Consider the following 22,050-nt stretch of genomic DNA (forward strand, 5'->3'; position numbering starts at 1 on the left):
GTCACTGTGTGACATACATTACATTACTGATCCTGTATTATTACTCCAGAGCTGCACTCGCTCTATTCTGCGGGTGGAGTCGGTTATTCTGTAGCTGATGTAATCTGGTATTTCTCTGTTTGATACAGATCATAGATGGAGAAATCGCTGTTTATTTTGCCGGTCTGTTACAGCCTATAATAACCAGTATAACCTGAATTCTCCCATTCTGTGCAGCGGTCACAGCTGCTTTCGGTGTCTGATATCGGATCGGCCCATCTTCAGTGACCGCAGAGTTTAGGAGGTTTTGTACCTTGGGCTTCGCTGGAAATAGACATTAGCAGACACAATTTTACTCCAGGACTGCGGTAACGCCGGCCGGTTGCACTACAGAATTTGTCAATCTTTTTCTGACCTTGTGTGACCTACCCCCAACTGAAGTGGATCTGTTGTCGGACATAGTAAAATATTGTTTCTGCTGAACAAGAAATCTCCATCCGCACAGTCCCATCACCGCAGAGATCCTATCCGTACAGTCCATCACCGCAGAGATCCATCCGTACAGTCAATCACCGCAGAGATCCCATCCGTACAGTCCATCACCGCAGAGATTCCTCCGCACAGTCCATCACCGCAGAGATTCCTCCGCACATGTCCATCACCGCAGAGATTCCTCCGCACAGTCCATCACCGCAGAGATTCCTCCGCACAGTCCATGACCGCAGAGATTCCTCCGCACAGTCCATGACCGCAGAGATTCCTCCGCACAGTCCATCACCGCAGAGATTCCTCCGCACAGTCCATCACCGCAGAGATCCGTCCGTGCAGCCCATCACCGCAGAGATCGGGGTCCGTGCAGCCCGTCACCGCAGAGATCGGGTCCGTGCAGCCCGTCACCGCAGAGATCCAGCAGTAATTTTGGCATTATGATCCAATGCCTTCGCCAAAAACAAACAAACCCAAGAGCGATAAGTGACTTGACAGCCAGCTCTAGGTACCAAAATACCTGCCATGGGGGGGGATATAGACCCCACCACTGCCAAAACTGCATCCCTCTAGCGCACCAGGGACTTTAAAGTTCATTGGAAATCTGTTTAATCCCAAAAGTCCCTAAAGCGTCCCACTGGCTGATATTTTATGCTTTATTGATGGCCCCCATGATCAGCCATTGCTGACATCCATAAAAGATTTTGAGTGTTTCCCCCCTAGACCACCAGGACTGGTTGCATTAACTGCCCTAGACCACCAGGAATGTCAGCACACAGGTGAAATCCTTCTATACTCCTCTCTAACCCCCATTTTTCGCTAACATTTTTTGTCCAAAAGTAAGTTGAAGCTTCCTTCCTCATTTTCCTTATTTGTGAAGGCGCCTCTGATCTTACTTGTGCACGTCTTAAAGGCACAAGTCGCACCTTCATGGAGGACACCTGGTCCCGGAGCTTTATAATGGGCACCTTTATGCAGGACCCTGTTTACGCCAGCCAGTCTGAATCCTGCGTCTGTCCCCGGAGGTGGACGCACGGTCTGTTGGTGGGCGAGCTCCAGACCCCTTCCCGTAGTATCGGACCTGGGATCAATAGAGCATCTGTTCTCGCCCTTTACAGGATGGAAAACCTTTCTAAATAGACAGATAAGGAGCTGAAGCCCAGCAAAACATGGCAGCGGCGAGGTCTGCAAATCAGATCCAAATAGTTGGCCCTTGCTACAAATCCCCACCACCACCTCATACATGGCGGGAGAAAGAAGTGACTTCACGGCTGGAAGCTCGGGCCATGTGTGCCGCAGATTTAGGCATTCGGCTTTTATTTAATATTTCCAAGCTGATGATTAGAGGACGATGCGGTCATATCCAGTAACTGCCATGTGAGATGGAGCAGAGTGCGGAGCGGCTGCATTTGTTTTGGGGTCATAAAAGGGATAACAAAAAAGCATGAAATTAATGGCTTTTTTTCCATTGTGGTGTTTTTTGTTTTTGTGTTTTTTGTTTTTTTTTTTTTGCATTTGAAAATGCTTTTTCTTCCAAACCTCTTGAAGCATATAGGAGCCACAAGCCATGACCCTTCACCACCATGCCTGACTGCAGGCAGGACACACTTATCTCTGTCCTCCCCACCTGGTTTCCGCCACACACGCTGACACAATCTGAATCAAATTAATTTAGGTTGGTCTCATCAGACCCCCAGAGGTTCCAGTAATCCACGTCCTTAGTCTGCTTTTCTTCAGAAAACTGTTTGAAGCTTTCTTGTGCATCATATTTAGAAGAGGCTTCCTTCTGGGATGACAGCCATGCAGAGCAATGTGATGCAGTGTACAGCATATGGTCTGAGCACGAACAGGCGGACCTCCCCCACCTCTGTAACCCCTGCTGTGTGTGGCTTATGGTCTGAGCACTGACAGGCAGAGATCCCACCCACCCTTTAACCTATGCAGTGTGCGGTGCATGGTCTGAGCACTGACGGGCGGACCCCCCCACCCCTGTAACCTCTGCAGCAATGCTGGCAGCACTCATACGTCTATTCTGAACAGATGAACTCTGCATATGACGCTGAGCTCTTGCGCTCAGCTTCTGTAGTCGGCCATGGCGAGGCCTGTTCTGAGTGGATCCTGTCTTGTTATACTTGGTCTTGGCCACCATGCTGCAGCTCAGTGTCAGGGTGATGACTGACTATCTTTTTATAGCCTTGGCCATCCTTATGTAGAGCAACTATTCCTTTTCTCAAATCATCAGAGAATTCTTTTCCATGAGGAGCCACGTTGAACTTCCAGTGACCAGTATGAGAGCGTGTGAGGGATAACACCAAATAACACCAAATATAACACCCTTGCCCCCCATTCACACCAGAGACTTTATAACACTAATGAGTCACATGACACTGGGGAGGGGAAAATGGCCAATAGGGCACAATTTGTCCATTTTCTCTTAGGGGTTGTACTCACTTTTGTGATATACTACGTGACCCGCAGCATATTTAAGGCCCTGTGCGCACTGGAAAACGGAATTTTCTTAAGAAAATTTTGCAGGGTCTGAAAGATTGCCGCACCCGCGGTAAAAAACCGTGGCTGACCGCACCCAAAGCCGCATGCGATTTGCTGTGGTTTGCTTCGGGTTTTTACCGCGGTATTGTTCGCAGTATTGCCATGGTTTTTGCTGTGTGCGGGTTGGTACATGTGTTTTAATGCGTTCAATGCAATAAAGCACATTGAAAAAAAAGGAAAAAAAGTAATTTTCCTTCTGAGATAGATAAATAGATAGGACAGATCAATCGACACGCTGCATTTCTCCCGGCGATAGTGTGTTCACATTACCGGCCGTGGGAAATGACCTGTGGTTACCTCTGCTGTCTCGTTGCGAGGCTGCATTCTGTACAGTGTCAGTCGCAGCTGGATGCAAGCGTCGTAGGAACCTCCTGGATTACGTCGGAGCTGTGTGTTTGGGAGGGGATAATAAAGGGGGGAAAAACGGGCTTTTTTATGTTTTATTTAAAATAAAGGATTTTTCTGTGTGTGTTTATTCACTTTACTTACAGGTTGATCATGTCAGCTGTCTCATAGACGCTTGCCATGATCAAGCTGTGACTTAGTGGCGGCGATGCGCTGCCATTAACTCCTTATTACCTGGATTGCCACCGCATCACGGCAATCTGGAAAACAGGCACTGCCGCATAATGGATGCGACAGTCCCGGGGCAGCTGCGGCTGATATTCTCGGCTGCAGGAGGGGGGGCATTAACCCTGGCCCTCGCCCTCCCCAGCCTGAGAATACCGGGCCGCCGCTGTGTGTTTACCTCGGCTGGACGGTAAAAATACGGCGGAGCCCACGTTTTATTTTTATGTCCGTTTGCTTTCTATGTGTATTCTATATGTCTGTCTGTGTGTGAGTGTGATGTCTGTGTTTATTCTCTGCACGGCTTCCTCTTCCTGTCATAATGACATCACTTCCCTGCAAAACGCAGACAGCGATGAACATTACCGCAGGTAAACCGCGAAATACCGGAGGGAATAACGCAGGAAAACGCAGTGAACCGCACAGAATTTGCTGCCTGCGTTATTCCCTGCGGGATTTCACGATTACATGGCAGTCAATGGAGTGAAATCCCGCAGCGACGTGCGGAAAAGAAGTGACATGCAATTGTTTCTGCTGCAGGAGTCCCACAGCCAAACATGCAGCTGTCAAAATCCGCATAGTGCGCACAGCATTTTTTTTTTCCCCCATAGGTTTTGCTGGTGATTCACTGCAGAGATGTTATGAACATGCAGCAAAACCGCTGTAAATCCGCGGCAAAAACCGGCAAGTGCGTTTTTGGCTCTTCCCTCCACTGCTTGAGTCTTGTATAAATATTGGAATATTGGCACTTGTACCGTGATTTCATTGTTTGTGCGGAGAGAAAGTTGTAAGTGACCTTGTGAACAATGCAACAAATCAGCGCAGCTGTGATTTGTGACTCAAGGTGATCAAACGCCAAGAGGAGTCTATTGTTTTTATTCTTTGAGACCTATATGGTTTTAGCAATATTTTCTCATTGTTTCTCTGCCCCTTATTTTTCTCGTTTCGTGGTTTTTGGTTTTTTTTTTTACACACACGGGTTTGATTAATTTTTATTTTGTGCAGACCTGTCAGTGATCAGTTCTTCCCTCCAGATTGCTTTCCCTGCATCCATTGTCTGACATCTCCAGGACTGAGTATCTATCTTCCAAAGACAATACTAAGGACCAGGGGGCACTCACTGCGAGTGGAAGAAAAGCGATTCCGACAGCTAAATAGGAAAGGGTTCTTTACAGTTAGAGCAGTCAGACTGTGGAATGCCGACCACAAGAGGTAGTAATGGCAGATACTATAACAGCTTTTATATCAGGGCTGGAGGATTTCCTCGCTATACACAACATTGATGGTTATCAGTGACTTGGGGACAAAATGTAGAACTGGTGGAGAAAGGGTGAACTTGATGGACCAGGGGCTTTTTTCAGCCTATGTAACTATGTTGTTTCCTCCTGAGCAGATACTCTTCCCCCCCCCCCCTCGCTCGGTGGCCGCTCCCTGGGCGCAGCAGCTGCGGCGGCTCTTCTTGCCAGTCGTAGGCCGGTTCATGCCCATCCTCAATGTACTGAGCAGACATTAATCCCGAGTGGTATTTACTGACAGATGTAGCATATAGCGCTGCTCCGGACCCGGCACATGCCTACTACGTGTCTGCACGTAGATCCTGTACAGCAAGCAGAGGTGCTGCCGCAGAGTCCAATGTAGTGGCACATTAGATGCGGATAAATCAGTAATCTGTATTAGTTTGTACTTTTTAGAAGCTGGTTATTTATCTCCACTGACCCAATCTTCTGTCTGTGACACGTGGAAAGTTTTGAAAGTTCAGTTGTTAGTTACATTTTATCTAATCCACATGCCATACTCGTCTGAAATACTCTGTGCTGCTGGAAAACCTCATTTCCTCATGATCGGTGTCTGTTTCCCATACACTGCGCTGGTTTATGGAGACTGCGCAGATCTGTAACCTGCATTATTTTTTATTTCCCCCTCACAGATCTCATTAACGGAGCCCAAGAGCAGTGTGAATTGCCTCCCATGGACGGCTACCCCCACTGCGAGGGGAAAGTAAAGGTGAGCGTTATCTGCTGTAGGGTAATCTGTGCCGGGCGATCAGTCTGAGAACCCCCCCACCCCGGCTGCACCAGCGTCTCCCCTCCCTGCAGTCACCTGTATGACCAGTCCAATAGAGGAAACATTAAGGCTCAGACTCAGGTTACAGCTGGGCTAGAGGAAAATGTGCACTGCACCCAAATGTGTAAGTTTAACTCATTCACTGCCATTGACCACCAGGACTGCAGACCTAAACACTTTCTCTGCCCTAGACCACCAGGACTGTAGAAATAAACCCTTTCACTGCCCTAGACCACCAGGACTGCAGACATAAACCCTATCACTGCCCTAGACCACCAGGACTGTAGAAATAAACCCTTTAACTGCCGTAGACCACCAGGACTGCAGAAATAAACCCATTCACTTCCTTAACCACCAAGATTGCAGAAGTTAACCGATTCACTGCCTTAGACCACCAGAACTGCAGACATAAACCCTTTCATTACCCTAGACCACCAGGACTGTAGAAATAAACACTGTCACTTGCCATAGACCACCAGAACTTCAGACATAAACACTGTCACTTTGCTAGACCACCAGGACTGCAGACCTAAACCCCGTCACTCCCCTAGACCACCAGGACTGCAGACATTAGCCCTTGAAGTATTCTAGATCCCCACACATGCTATTACTCACATCTCAGCCCCAAACCAGCAGTCATGAAGTAATTTTCTGCCATAGCCCACCAAGAGTGCTGATGACTCGTTTCTTTGCCCTAGACCACCAGGAATCCTGCAGTCGGTCCTTCTGTTTAGACCCCCGCCCCTTCTCAGCCCTATATGCCCGGGATGCCATCATTTATTACTGATCCTAGCTAGTTAGGATTTGCCAAATTTTTAGGAATCTGTGTCCCAGTGCCTAACTGCCCCCACCCCTTGGACACCGGGGCTCATACGTTTGCTCCGTTGCACTGCATTGTGGGATATTTAGCATTCACAGCAATTGATTTTCCGGTCCCAAATCATGGGACATTTTACACCCTCTCTTTGCACTGATTTGCTTAATCTCGTCCCTTTTTTGTGAGTATTTGCTCTTTGAAAACTACATCTCCCATGATGCAATGCAGCGCTCTAATCCATCATTGAATCTCGTCGTCTGACACCATTTTCTGTGTTTGTTTTTTTTTTTTGTTTTTTTTTGTCTTCCAGTGGATGAAAGACATGTGGCGTTCTGACGTTTGCTACTCCACTTACGGCGTTGACGGCTCCACCTGCTCCTTCTTTATTTACCTCAGTGAGGTGAGTGCTCCCAGCGTTTTGTGTACGCAGCTCCTATTGTCATGTGTCTCCATGGTAACAGACCACAAACAGATTTAAGCCAAAAAGTGAAACCGCTGCTCGTACACCTCACCAAGACAGAGTTTTAAGTAGTCTCTAAGAAATGACAGAAATCAGACATCTTAGGATGTGATGCAAAACGTTTTGTAGAAAGTTCTAGAAGTTTTTATTGTAAACAGATTGGCCTTCACCGGACAATGGAAGCCATGACGGCGGGACCGGTCAGTCTCTGGGCTCTGGTCACTGATGGACCATAGTAATTATTATCGGAGGGGTTTCTGGAAGGGGTTAATTATACTCTCGAATTAGCCCAGTGCCGCACCACCATCCTGGAAATAAAGGCCCTTTTAACCCTGTAAAGTTGTTTCTTTATGCATGCGATCGCCGCTCTGTGTAGAGACTCATCCGGCGGTGTAAGGGGGCTGCAGACGACGCTCACCCCGCTGCTCGTAGAGGGCACGAAGGCCAAGGTGAAGAGAGACTTACGGGGGCGAGGCTGAAGGACAGGAAGGCTGGAAAGGAATGGGTTAATGCCGCGCTGCCTGATAAGGGTTCAGTGACATTGATGGCGGGTTTTTTTTTTTTTTTTTTTAAACACCAATTATACACCTCTTCTCCTGGCATCACCCCTGCATTACTACAACAGAACAGCAATTGTCTGTCCCGGGTCTCGATCATCGATCATCATGTCCTCCCTCTATCGAAAATCTGAACTCGTATTTCCTCCCTCTCCCAACCTTCCTAGACCCAATATTACCATCTGTGTGTGGTTCTGCCATTACTCCCCAGCAAAATAACATAGAGCTCTGGCAAAAATGAAGAGACCACTTCCAAATTGTCAGTTTTTCTGATTTTCCTCTTTATATTTTTGCGTAAAATGTAAATTGTTCTTTTATTCTATAAACCACTGACAACGTCTCCGAATTTCCAAGCAACACAATTTGTATTTTCTAAAAATGAGAAATAACAGAACAATGCACAAATAATGCAAAGAAAACCAGTTCATAATCATTTAGAAACAACAATACTAATAATGTTTTACCTCAGGAAGATTCAGAAATCAATATTTTGTGGAATAACCATGATTGTTAATCCCAGCTTTCATGCGTTGCGTTCCACCAGTCTGTCACACTGCTTTTGGGTGACCTTATGCCACTCCTGGTGCAAAAATGTAAACAGTTCTTTGTTTATGGCTTGTGGCCATCCAGCTTCCTCTTGATTACATTCCAGAGGTTTTCAATGGGGTTCAGGTCTGGAGATTGTGCTGGCCATGACAGGGTTTTGATCTGGTGGTCCTTCATCCACACATTGAGTGACCTAGCTGTGTGGCATGGCGCATGGTCCTGCTGGAAAAAACAGTCCTCAGAGTTGGGGAACATTGCCTGAGCATAAGGAAGCCACTGTTTTTCCAGGATAATCTTGTATGCGGCTTGATTCAGACGTCCTTCGCAAAGTTTAATCTGCCCAATTCCAGCCTTGCTGAAGCATCCCCAGATCATCACCAATCCTCCACCAAATTTCACAGTGGGTACAAGACACTGTGGCTTGTACGCCTCTCCAGGTCTCCGTCCAACCATTAGACGACCAGGTATTGGGCAAAGGTCAAAATTAGGTAAAGAAAATTCAACAATCATCTCTGCGAAAGTAAAAGTAGAGTAAAAGTAAAGTAGCACATGGGAGCGGACATTTTTAAAAGCGGACATTTTTTTTTTTAAGGAATACATCGGGAGCAGCCATATTGGCAATGACAAATCATTGTGCTCTATAGAATGCCATAACCCTAACCCTAACCGTCCTCTACAGTTTTGCACCATCCTACATAAACTTCCTCACCTCTATCACCTTTCCCATTCCTGCCATGTCAAATACATCAAAGCAGAGATCAGCGAGGACTAGATACTGGTGGAACAAGAGCTGAAGCCTCAGGGGGATCAATTGTTTTTCTTTTTACAATAATTTTTTTTTAAGTGGCTCAAACTGATATAAAAAATCTACGACAACGCCTTAAAGTATCATGTAGAAGATTTCAACAAGCCAACGGTTTCGTGACTTCTCCACCTTCTGTAGACTCTTGTCTGAGTCGGTGGTCACCCACACGGGAAGTCCAGTGGTTATTAAGCAACATGAACTCATATCTTCCATTTCTTGACATTTTCACTTCACATAAAATTTAACTGTCCCCATTCACCCAAATCTTGTCCTCACAAAAAGCATTGTAGACGTGCAAAGATGAGCGGTGTCAGAATCCAGACCCTAAAGAATAAGAGAACAATTACACAACTGATAATTAAGATGGCTCATTAGCCTATTGTCAAGGACAGGTGCCTCCCAAAATTTTAGGCTTTTTAAGTTTTCATTGGTGACAATGATAACCCACTATCTAAGGAAGGGATAAAGACTGACAACCTAGGTGTAGTTGCTCCAAATCTTGGATATCATAAGAGGGCAACAGGACACCACTGTATCCAGGAACAGACCGGCAACCCAGGTGTACTTGCTCCAAACCTCAGGTATCATTAGAGGAGACCAGGACACCACTGTATCGAGGAACAGACCGGCAACCCAGGTGTAATTGCTCCAAACCTCAGCTATCATTAGAGGAGACCAGGACACGACTGTATCGAGGAACAGACCGGCGACCCAGGCGTACTTGCTCCAAACCTCAGCTATCATTAGAGGAGACCAGGACACCACTGTATCGAGGAACAGACCAGCAACCCAGGTGTAATTGCTCCAAACCTCAGCTATCATTAGAGGAGACCAGGACACCACTGTATCGAGGAACAGACCAGCAACCCAGGTGTAATTGCTCCAAACCTCAGCTATCATTAGACAAGACCAGGACACCACTGTATCGAGGAACAGACCGGCAACCCATGCGTACTTGTTCCAAATCTTGGTTTTCATTAGAGGGGACCAGGACACCACTGTATCCAGGACTGTAGTTCCTGATATGTCAATTTCCATTACATATTACAGCCCTTTACCCACCCAGAGGCACCAAAAAATAATCCTGGGAATCTGGACCCCTGCCTGGGTCAAAGGTGGCAGGAGTCAAAAGGATGTGTAATGCATGGCACAGGTCCTCCAGGGCGAGACGCTCTTCCAAAAGAGGAGAATCCTTTACAGACAACCCACCCCCCAATATAATTATAAGATCTGTGAAGATAGGTGTTCGATACCAGACCTCATACTGAGGTAGACCCAATAACCGGATCATGTATAAGTGGGATCTGTGTTTGCCGCCTTTCACTCTTCTCATATCTGCCGTTATTAATTTCAGGTTGAAAACTGGTGTCCTCGACTGCTATGGAGATCTGCGAACTACAAAGAGGAAACTGATAAAAGGACAATGGTGAGACGCCGGTATCTCGTGTTATTGACCCCTTGACACTGCTCAGAACTTCAAACTACCGATAGGGGATCAGGGTTAAGGTCGGCCATGCAAGAGGCAGCCATTGCTTTGTTCTAAAAATAACTAATCCGACATAATCCGTACACCTACATGGGGATTGTATACATCCAGTAAGCGCACATTGTGTCTCGTGAATGTTGATTAGATGGAGATTGTAAGTAGGATAATTTACAGACCTTTTATTTTAATTATTTTTAATCCTGTAAACCTATGACTTTTAAGATTAGGCCAAAATCTCCATGTTAAACTGCTGTTTGTTCCGCGGGGGTGGAGCATAAAACAGCATTACACAGATGATTGGTGAGATTTCCTGTGTCATGCCATGCCCCCTAAGAACCATCATAAGGCACATCGCAGATTTTGCATGGACATTTAGGCTACTGTCGATTGGGGAGTCCGAAACGGATGAGCGATAACACCTGCCCCTTTTACAGATCTCTGCAAATTTGAAGCTCCCAAGTAGGTCATGTTTGACTTAGGGGTGCTTCACACACAGCGAGATCGCTGCTGAGATCGCTGCTGAGTCACGTTTTTTGTGACCTCATTAGCGATCTCGCTGTGTGTGACACTGAGCAGCGATCTGGCCCCTGCTGTGAGATCGCTGCTCGTTACACACAGTGCTGGTTCGTTTTCTTTATTGTTGCTCTCCCGCTGATAAGCACACATCGCTGTGTGTGACAGCGAGAGAGCAACAATCCTGAATGTGCAGGGAGCAGGAGCCGGCGTCTGACAGCTGCGGTAAGCTGTAACCAAGGTAAACATCGGGTAACCAAGGTGGTTACCCGATATTTACCTTCGTTACCAGCCTCCGCAGCTCTCACGCTGCCAGTGCCGGCTCCTGCTCCCTGCACACGCTAAGCTAAGCGGTGTGCGCTGGTAACTAAGGTAAACATCGGGTAACCATACCCGATGTTTACCTTAGTTACCAGTGTCCGCAGCTTCCAGATGCCGGCTCCGTGCAAGCGCAGCGTTGCTTGCGCGTCTCTGCTGGCTGGAGGCTGGTCACTGGTGAGATCTGCCTGTTTGACAGCTCACCAGCGACCATGTAGCGATGCAGCAGCGATCCTGACCAGGTCAGATCGCAGGTGGGATCGCTGCTGCGTCGCTAAAGTGTGACGGTACCCTTAGGCTATGTGCGCACTAGAGCAAAATACCCGCGGATTTACCCGCGGATTTGCCGCGGAAATTTCTTGAGAAATGTCTGCAATCTTTGTGCAGACATTTCCCATGAAATTCTATGAGAAAAAAAAAAAAGCTGTGTGCACTGGTGCGGATTTTTCTCAAGAAAGTTTCGGTGCGGAAATTTCTCGAGAAACTTTCTTGAGAAAATGAACATGTCCATTAAATCCGCAGGTATCCCGCGGATTTCTGCAGTACAGCCTGCAAAAATCCGCAGGGAACCACCCGCGGGAAAATCGCGGCAATTCCGCGGTAAATCCGCGGCAAATCCGCATGCGGTTTTGCCGCGGATTTTTTCCGGAGTTCAGCAAATCTTCACTCCCAGAAGTTTCTCGAAGATTTTCTCGAGAAACTTCACATCTCTAGTGCGCACATAGCCTTAGACTTGTTAGAGGCACATCTTATTGGAGTCTAGTCTGGGGAAGGATTTTTATTTATTTATTTAAAAGGTAAATACACACTGGAACGAATTGCTTTAGGTCATTACAGGTGCAGCAGAATACTGTACCAGGCAGGTGGGCGAAGTTTCACAAAATTCACCCACATGCCTCAAAATTTTAAAATCCATAGCATTTTCTGTTGCAGTACTCCTTCTGCAGAGGAAAGTAAGAGGCGATATTGTCAGCTGCCACAGGGGGAAGGAGATGTATTCTGCACAGGGGATTTTGAACGCTTTCAGAATTGGAGCTCCTAGCACTATATCTAATATATGTGTGTGTGGGTGTGTGTGTGTGGGGGTGTGTGTGTGTGTGTGGGTGTGTGTGTGTGGGGGTGTGTGTGTGTGTGGGGGGGTGTGTGTGTGGGGGTGTGTGTGTGTGGGGGGGTGTGTGTGGGGGTGTGTGTGTGTGGGGGGGTGTGTGTGTGGGGGGGTGTGTGTGTGGGGGGGTGTGTGGGTGTGTGTGTGTGTGTGTGTGTCCGGGATTGGCATCCGCACCGTCGCAGCTACAGCCACAAAATTTTGCACACCCACACTTCTGGACCCCGAGAGCGTCATAAGCTATGTTTTGAGGGGAAATTTTAACCCCGCTCTTTACAGTTATTCACCACAAAACCTGCCTCCATTAAAGTGAATGGAGCTGGGAGCCACAGTGCAGCCAGAACTTCAGAAGCATGTGCAGCCACGCCCTTATATGGAATATTGGCGTGTCACAATGCAGCCAGGGAAAGAGGCAGACACAGACAGGGTAAGAGACAGACACAAAGACAGACTGACAGGGAACGAGAGACACAGACAAAGAGACAGACACATGTAAACAGACAGGGAAAGAAAGGGAAAGAGACAGACAGGGTAAGAGACAAAGATAGATATAGATATATATTTTACATATATAGATGTATGTATGTATGTATGTATGTGTATATATATATATATGTATATGTATTTATACATACATATATACATACATACATACATACATACATACATACATACATACATACATACATACATACATACATACATACATACATACAATATATGTGTGTGTATGTATGTGTGTGTATATATTTATTTTTTTTACATTTTGTTTTCTTACCTTCAGACTGAAATCCGTACAGATTTCGAGGAACTCTACAACGTTATGTCCAGACACGAGGAGTTTCGCTGGATGACCCTGAGAATAAAGCGAATAGACGATACTTGGATAGAGGCCATCAAATCTCTGGCAGAAAAACAAAATCTTGAGAAAAGGAAAAGAAAAAAGGTAATAAATAATGAAATGAAATATTGTTCAACTCTGGAATAAAAGTACAGTCAAGGGAGGAATTGTGAGGTCCCGGTGTGCAGGCGAGAGCCACGCGTGGGCCACTGCCTCTCAATTCCTGACCACTCATACATGCCAGGGTCCTGCTCTTTAGAGGAGTGCCCCCAATATTGGACATTGATGGCATGTTCTATATATGCTATAAGCCTGTCCCTTTTAAGTGTTGTTTACATTTTATCCTACAGGGGTTGTCCTGGACATAGACATTGATAACCTATGCTTAGTATAGGTCATTGATGTCAGATCGGCGTGTCGGTTTTTCCAGCTGCCAGTTGTACAGAATATTCGGAGCCGAAACTGCACCGCTCCATTCACTGTGTAGTGGTCGTTCTAAGGTATTGCAGCTCAGATCATTCACTTCAATAGGAACTCAACTGCAGTACCTGAGAATGGCCACTACACTATAAGTGGAACTGTGCTGTTCTGGTCACTGCTGGAGCTGCAGGCGATGTAAGATGGGGAAATAATGTCAGCTGCCAGAGGGGGAAGGAGACCTATACTTCCCATAGGATTTTGAACTCTTATCAAGAAAAACAAAGCTTTGAGTATTACACACCTATATTACAATGTAACATCTTACAATGTACATCTGAATATTCACTTTAAGGCTGATTTCACATGTCTGACATTCACTGTCTGAGTATTGACCTTGACGTCCGCTGACCTTAAGTCAACAGCCTCATATATGCATGTAAGGCTGTTAAGCTCGGGTCAGGAGACACGTGTCCGGTCTGGACATGAGTTTCTGATTGCACCATGAATGTCTGACATATGAAACGGGCCTAAGGAGAAGACTCCTTCAGGGAAAGTATGTGGAGAATAGCTAGTTCCCAGAGGGGAAAGGAGACTGATTCTGCCCAGTGGGTTTGGAATCAAGAAAACAGAATTCCTAGAACTATCAAGCTGTATTCAAAATAAATTTGAATTTTTGCTTTATGCGGAAGACTTATTTTGCAGGAGACCTATGTTGAGCCTATGTTGAAGTCTACCAGAAGGGGAAGGAGACCAATTCTGACATGAGGATTTAGAATGCCGCCTGCTTTACAGTGTTTGAACCTCTTTATTTTCGTGTTCAGATTTATTTAACATTCCCTTTCAGAAGTAGTTTTCCATCTTAATGTGAAGAATGTAAAGGCTATATTTTCAGCTGCCAGATGGAGGAGGAGACTTATTCCGTCCTGAGGATTTGGAACTCTGTATCAGAAAAACTAAACTTTAATGTCGTAGAACTTGCTGTATAAGGAGTATTATTTGAGGCGGCTACTTTCATTAGCACCTCATGTCAGATTCTGAACTAGCCGGGGTCCATTAGCATGTTATAATTGCAGAATGCCATGGTCCGCTTTCCATTTCATAGCCCTCCTTATGCTTCTCTAATTATTCTATGTAAAATCAAAAGGTTTTTCTTTTTTCTTTAATAAATCATTATTTGACACGAGATAAGCGTCACAGTTTACCGCTCTCGTATTGTGACTCGCTGATCTTTCGTCTGTGAAATGACTTCCTTTGTGAGTCCACCTTCAAAGTAATTATAAGGAATAAATGGCTTTCAAGGTTTCTCTGAATATCTGTAATTTGAAAGGGACTCTCCATTACAGATCCTCTGTCCACCCCTCTCTGGACCTCACTGGTAAAAAAAAAAAATGGCCCAGTGAGCAAGAGATCCTAGATAGTGATCTTGGAGGATAATAATCAATTAAGCAAAAAAGTCCAGTCCTTGCCCACCCCAATAGCACCTGAACCATCTCTTTAAACTGCAGCGTCTGCGCCATCTACTTTTATAAGCCCAGTTTTACGATACAAAGCTGCAAATCCTGTTTTCATCCGGAAACAGCGCCACATCCGTCCACAGGTTGTGTGAGGTATTGCAGCTCGCTTTCATTTGACTTAATTGAAGCTGACGTGCAATACCAGAGAAAACCCATGGACAAGTGTCATATGTACGACTGATTTTTGACAAAAATATTACATACAAAGATTAATTTTTTTGGAGTTAAGTAGAGAGAGCAACTCTGTGATGGATGGCCGTGGTCAAGTCTTGCCCGGTCTGGCTTTGACATGCCTCAAGCCCATCTGAAATCCTGTGAATACGAAATTCTTTTAGTTCCAGTGCATGCGCAGTGTGCTGCTAAAGTGCCTGTGCATGCGCCAAAACGGGGAGGTGCCAGCGCATGCGCCAAAACGGAGATGTGCAGGCGCTATAACGGGGGGAGGCACAGGCACCAAAACTGGGTGGAGTAGGGGGACAGGCGCAAGCAACAAAAACGGAGGTGGGGGGGGGAGAAGAAGCGCGGGTGCCAAAACGGGGGGGGGGGGGGGGGAGAGAGGGGCCGGTGTAGGCACAAACTGTAAAAGGCGCCAAAATAGTAACTGGGTGGGAGAGACGCAGACGCCTCAAGGGGGAGGAGGAGCAAGTGCCAAAACGGGGGGCGCGCAGGAGCCAAAACGTGAATAAGGCGCTGGCGCCAAAACAAAAATGGGGGTAGAGTAGGCGCCAAAAAGGGGGGGGGGGGAGTTGCAGGTGCCAGAACGGGGGGGAGGAGCCGGCGTAGGCACCAAAATGGTAACACAGGGTGGGGGAGGCGCAAGCGCCAAAACGAAAAGGGTGGAGGCGCAGGCGTTCAGACGGAGGGGGGGGCACGCAGGCGCCAAAACGGGGAGGGTTGCGCAGGCGCCAAAACGAAAACGGGTGGGGGAGGCACATGCGCTAAAGCGGCTGGCGGGGGGGGGGAGCCAGTGCAGGTGCCAAAAGGGTAACAAGGTGAGGGAGGTGCAGAAGCCAAAAGGGCGGCGCAGGCGCCAAAGGGGGGGGGGGGGAGCTCAGGCCCGAAAACGGGAAAGCGAGGGGAAGGGGTCGGTTCAGGCGCAAAAAAACAGAAAAAGGCGTAGGTGCCAAAATGGTAAAAGGCGCCAGTGCAGGCGTGGGCTTTGGCACCAGCTTGAATTTGGTTACTGTGGCCTCAGGGATGCCAATCAAGCCAGATAAGGTGGGGTTAGGACATGGCCATGCATTCTTTTCTTCTTAGTGGCACCACCTACTTGACCACGAAAAGATATTTATTTAGTTATTGGTGTGAGCATGGATTTAAAGGGGGTTTTTTTTCTATTTTTTTTTTTTTTTTTTTTTTTTTTATTTTGATATGAAATATCTGGTGTTCCCTTTTTTAAGAAATTTGGATACATCTGAGAACTTAAATCTTAGAATGTTTGTTTTATTTTTAACCGTTTGTGAGTTTTATACGAGATGATACTTAATCTTTTGTTTATTTTTTTTCTTTCCCCCTTTCTTATTCCAGATTCTCGTTCATCTGGGGTTACTGACAAAGGAATCGGGATTCAAGATCGCTGAGAATGCGTTCAGCGGCGGTCCGCTCGGAGAATTAGTCCAGTGGAGTGACTTAATTACATCTCTTTACTTATTGGGCCATGATGTCAGGATTTCAGCTTCAATAGCTGAGCTGAAAGAGTAAGAAGATTACTCCCAATGCTAAACCGAGCAGCGAGATTGTAGCCGCTTCTTGTGTGAGAGGCAGAATCCAGGAATCCGGGCCCTAATTGTGTATAAGGAGCTTATGTTTAATAGCTGATTTTCAATATTTTATAACAATAAGAAGGCGTGATGTGAATACATAGGACACAGATCCGTGCCTTTCATCCAGCAGTAAAGAGCGCAAAGCCGCGTCCGGATTATCAGATGCTCCAGTCATAGCCAAGTATATAAATCACCCCTACATTAAACTGCTGTGCAAATAACAGTGCATCTGTGGGCTGGAGACAAGGGACAGATGAGGAGTTCTGGATTTATTTTCTTTTCTATTTTTTTTTCTTTTTTTTTATTTTCTTGTGCTCCCATCTCTTCTATTTGATATGCCGTTACTGTTTGATGGGTGGAAGGCACAATTCAGAAATCCGGGCCCTAACTGTATATAAGATCATCCAACCTCCGGCTCCTCCACTTATCCTTAGAATGAACGAGCAGCAGCAATTGGGTTTAGAGCTCAATCCCGCTCTGATTTCACCTAGCATAGCATCACCCTGACCGCTCGCCGTGGGGGGAATGGACCCTAACCCATTCACTTCAAGGGCGGAAAACCCTAGAAGGTTATGTGGCATTTCTTCCCTTTATTCTCAGGATAAGTGGGATTCCAAAGGTCAGATCCTCACTAGTGATGAGCGAGCACTACAATGCTCGGGTGCTCAGTACTCGTAACTAGTGATGAGCGGGCACTACCATGCTCAGGTGCTCAGTACTGGTAACTAGTGATGAGCGGGCACTACCATGCTCGGGTGCTCTGTACTCGTAACTAGTGATGAGCAGGCACTACCATGCTCGGGTGTTCAGTACTCATAACTAGTGATGAGCGGGCACTACCATGCTCTGGTGCTCAGTACTGGTAACTAGTGATGAGTGGGCACTACAATGCTCTGGTGCTCAGTACTGGTAACTAGTGATGAGCGGGCACTACCATGCTCGGGTGCTCAGTACTCGTAACTAGTGATGAGCGGGCACTACCATGCTCTGGTGCTCAGTACTGGTAACTACTGATGAGCGGGCACTACCATGCTCGGGTGCTCAGTACTGGTAACTAGTGATGAGCGGGCACTACCATGCTCGGGTGCTCAGTACTGGTAACTAGTGATGAGCGGGCACTACCATGCTCGGGTGCTCAGTACTCGTAACTAATGATGAGCAGGCACTACCATGCTCGGGTGCTCAGTACTCGTAACTAGTTATGATCGGGCACTACCATGCTCGGGTACCAAGTATAATGGAAGTTAATCGGGGACTCGCATTTTTCTGGAAAATCATTGACTGCCATTGCACTTGAGTCACGCCCATGAGAGCATCCAACTGCTTGTTATGAGTATCGAGCATGGTAGTGCCCGCTCATCACTAGTTACCAGTACTGCGCACCGGAGCATGGTAGTGCCCGCTCATCACTAGTTACGAGTACTGAGCACCGGAGCATGGTAGTGCCCGCTCATCACTAGTTACAAGTACTGAGCACCGGAGCATGGTAGTACCCGCTCATCACTAGTTACGAGTACTGAGCACCGGAGCATGGTAGTGCCCGCTCATCACTAGTTACGAGTACTGAGCACCGGAGCATGGTAGTGCCCGCTCATCACTAGTTACAAGTACTGAGCACCGGAGCATGGTAGTACCCGCTCATCACTAGTTACGAGTACTGAGCACCGGAGCATGGTAGTGCTCACTCATCACTAATCCTCATCGATCATATACTGACTGTTATGTTCCAGGGATATGCCGTCATAGATGAGAATACCCCTTTAAGTAGTCTTTGACAATGTCTTTCCTTCTCATCCTCTGCACAATGATGTATGCGTGATATTTGCTAGACAGAGCTCATCCACTTGCCATTATCCCATCCCGCCCGTCTGTACTTGGTGTAATGATGACCCTCTCTAAATGCCTGTGGTCCTCCGAGGCCCGACCTCCATAAGGTATAGTGATCGGCCACAAATATGTATTCCTCTCCTCCTCCCTCTAAAGTCCCTCCACGGCTCCATTAATCTGCAATGATGAATTGTAGACTCCTTGGCTGTCTGCAGCCAGAACATAATTCAGAAGAACGTCACCTCGTAATCATTGGAGAAAAATGGAAGCCGGGAGCAGAAAAGGATAAAGAACCCGGGCGTTCTGACCAATTAGTGACATTCATTAAGTATTCTTGATGCAAAACGTCTGTATATTAATAATGTGCGGCTGAAGGAACGTTCATTAGTTTTCTTGTTCATTAGGATCATGAAGAAAGTGGTGGGGAACAGATCGGGATGTCCTACACAAGGAGACAAGGTGGTGGAACTCATCTACATCGATATTGTGGGGCTCGCCCAGTTCAAGAAGACCCTTGGCCCATCTTGGGTTCATTATCAGTAAGTAGCGAGCCATAGATTATCTTCATAACCCAACAAGAAGGGTCAGTGGCAGATGGGAGAGATTAGGAGCCTTCCTGGGCTAACCAATGATTGATATTGCTTTTTAGGCTTCGGCCTGACATTGAGAACCCAAATTAGAATTGAGCCTACAGATACAGATTTCCATGATCCGTGTCCAGTGGCCACCTCGGTAGTCCGTGGCTGCCAGACAGGAACCCTGCCAACCCCCTCCTAGCTGTATGAAGTGGACTTCTCCTTTAGGCCAGCGTTTAACCTTTGAGTCAGACTCCTTATTGTTCTGAAGTTCCTTTTTTTTGCTGAAGGTTCAGAGGAAGTCTTCTTGGGTTCTGGTATAAGATGCAGACGTGAGCGGGCAAATACAAGTCTGCTTGAACTCTTCTCTTTCGTCTTGAGATCCGCGGAGTCTTTTTGATGCCGGCATGAATTTTGGTCTGATGTGAGATGTCGGCGTGGATCCGGGGAGCGGAGCTGTCAGCCGCCGCCGCTGCCGCAGTTGTCTGTGTCTTCTGACAGCTCGGTCTACTCTGTCGTAAATCATTTCCATCCGCTGCTCACTGATGTGGCTCATAAGTGTTAGAACCGCTTTGTGCTCACTTAAAAGGGTGCTATAGATTGACCTATTGTTTAAATCAAGGTTTTGTGTTAAATGAACATTTTATTTTTGTCTTTTTTTTTTCACATCACAAACTGTTGCAAATTTCCTGTCTTTTCAGGAAACAATACACGTACATTCTGATAGGCTGTGACACCATTGTTTAAATTGAAGCATGTAATGAGCGTGTGCAAAGTTCATTGTAAAGGCAGGGGGAGCAGGGTCACTTGGGATTGGTGGATCCTGTATTTTCAATGCTGAGCAGATCCTGCCTCTGCTGATAACGAGGCTGCTGAAAGCTTTCTGAAAGGATATGAAAAAGGAGTTTTAAAAACCATAAGTGGCTAGTGTGATAATTGCAAGATTATTATATATATCTATATATATATATATATATATATATATATATATATATATTTATTATTATTATTATTATTATTATTATTATTATTATTATTATTATTATTATTATTATTATTATTTATACATTTTATATTATAATATATAAAATCTTTACATATCTTTTATCTCTCTGTATACACAGCACAGACCAAATGTTTGGGGACACCTTCTCATTCAGAGTTTTTTCTTTATTTTCAGGACTCTGAAAATTGTAGTTTTACATTGAAGGCATCAAAACTGTGAATTAAAACATGTGGAATGAAATACTTAACAAAAAAAAAAAAAAGTGTGAAACCGATATGTCTTATATTCTAGGTTCTTCACAGTAGCCACCTTTTGCTTTGATTACTGCTTTGCACCCTCTTGGCATTCTCTTGATGAGCTTCAAGAGGCAGTCACCGGAAATGGTTTTCCAACAGTCTTGAAGGAGTTCCCAGAGATGCTTAGCACTTGTTGGCCCTTTTTCCTTCGCTCTGCGGTCCAGCTCACCCCAAACCATCTCGACTGGGTTCAGGTCTGGTGACTGTGGAGGCCAGGTCATCTGGCGTAGCACCCCATCACTCTCCTTCTTAGTCAAATAGCCCTTACACAGCCTGGAGGTGTGTTTGGGGTCATTGTCCTGTTGAAAAATAAATGATTGTCCAATTAAACACAAACTGGATGGACTAGCACGCCGCAGCAAGATGCTGTGGTAGCCATGCTGGTTCAGTATGCCTTCAATTTTGAATAAATCCCCAATAGTGTCACCAGCAAAGCACCCCCACACCATCACACCTCCTCCTCCATGCTTCACGGTGGGAACCAGCAATGTAGGGTCCATCCGTTCACCTTTTCTACAAAGACACAGTGGTTGGATCCAACGATCTCAAATTTGGACTCATCAGACCAAAGCACAGATTTCCACTGGTCTAATGTCCATTCCTTGTGTTCTTTAGCCCAAACAAGTCTCTTCTGCTTGTTGCCTGTCCTTAGCAGTGGTTTCCTAGCAGCTATTTTACCATGAAGGCTGCTGCACAAAGTCTCCTCTTAACAGTTGTTCTAGAGACGAGAAGGTGTGTCCAAACTTTTGGTCTGTACTGTATGTGTATACTAGCTGTAGTACCCGAGCGTTGCCCAGGATAGTAACTCCTTGTCTCTCTCCCAGTCCGTCTGTGTCTGTCTGTCTGTGGCTCTGTCTGTGTCTGTCTCTATCCATGTCTATCTGTCTGTCTGTCTCTGTATCAGTCTCTCTATCTCTCTGTCTTCCCCCTCTGTCTCCCCCCACCCCCCCGTCTGTCTTTTTTTTTTTTTCCCCCTGTCTGTCTGTCGCTTTCCCCCTCTGTCTGTCGCTTTCCCCCTCTGTCTGTCGCTTTCCCCCTCTGTCTGTCGCTTTCCCCCTCTGTCTGTCGCTTTCCCCCTCTGTCTGTCGCTTTCCCCCTCTGTCTGTCGCTTTCCCCCTCTGTCTGTCGCTTTCCCCCTCTGTCTGTCGCTTTCCCCCTCTGTCTGTCGCTTTCCCCCTCTGTCTGTCGCTTTCCCCCTCTGTCTGTCGCTTTCCCCCTCTGTCTGTCGCTTTCCCCCTCTGTCTGTCGCTTTCCCCCTCTGTCTCTGTTTCCCCATCGACATCTTATTACCTCACACATGAGCTTCTTTTACTAACAATTTTTGTTCCTATAGCAACCAATTACAGCTCCTATTAATAAGCTTTAGCTCCTATCTCCATTGACTGTAATGGAGACAGGTGTTTTGGAGAGTAACTGTAAAGCACGGGGTTAAATATTAATGTCAAAACAGTCTATATGTTCCCTGAGTCACATGGGGTGTCTGTGCAAAATTTCGTGATTGTAAATGCGTTTGTTGTGAATTCCTTTAGTGGACACACACACACACACACACACA

The 22,050-nt window shown here is 46.3% G+C and overlaps 1 protein-coding gene across 1 annotated transcript in view; it reads left to right on the top strand.

Annotated features, from left to right (window-relative positions):
* Positions 1–22,050, top strand: part of MGAT5 (alpha-1,6-mannosylglycoprotein 6-beta-N-acetylglucosaminyltransferase) — a 60,756-nt gene that overhangs the window by 6,522 nt on the left and 32,184 nt on the right. The window contains exons 2-7 of the mRNA XM_075319677.1: positions 5,510–5,586; positions 6,774–6,863; positions 10,186–10,257; positions 13,038–13,199; positions 16,556–16,725; positions 19,023–19,157. Of these exons, the coding sequence (XP_075175792.1) occupies positions 5,510–5,586; positions 6,774–6,863; positions 10,186–10,257; positions 13,038–13,199; positions 16,556–16,725; positions 19,023–19,157 (706 nt within the window). The remainder of the gene's footprint in view (positions 1–5,509; positions 5,587–6,773; positions 6,864–10,185; positions 10,258–13,037; positions 13,200–16,555; positions 16,726–19,022; positions 19,158–22,050) is intronic.

The sequence above is a fragment of the Anomaloglossus baeobatrachus genome, chromosome 7, assembly GCF_048569485.1.
Source record: "Anomaloglossus baeobatrachus isolate aAnoBae1 chromosome 7, aAnoBae1.hap1, whole genome shotgun sequence".
Classification (NCBI taxonomy): domain Eukaryota; kingdom Metazoa; phylum Chordata; class Amphibia; order Anura; family Aromobatidae; genus Anomaloglossus; species Anomaloglossus baeobatrachus.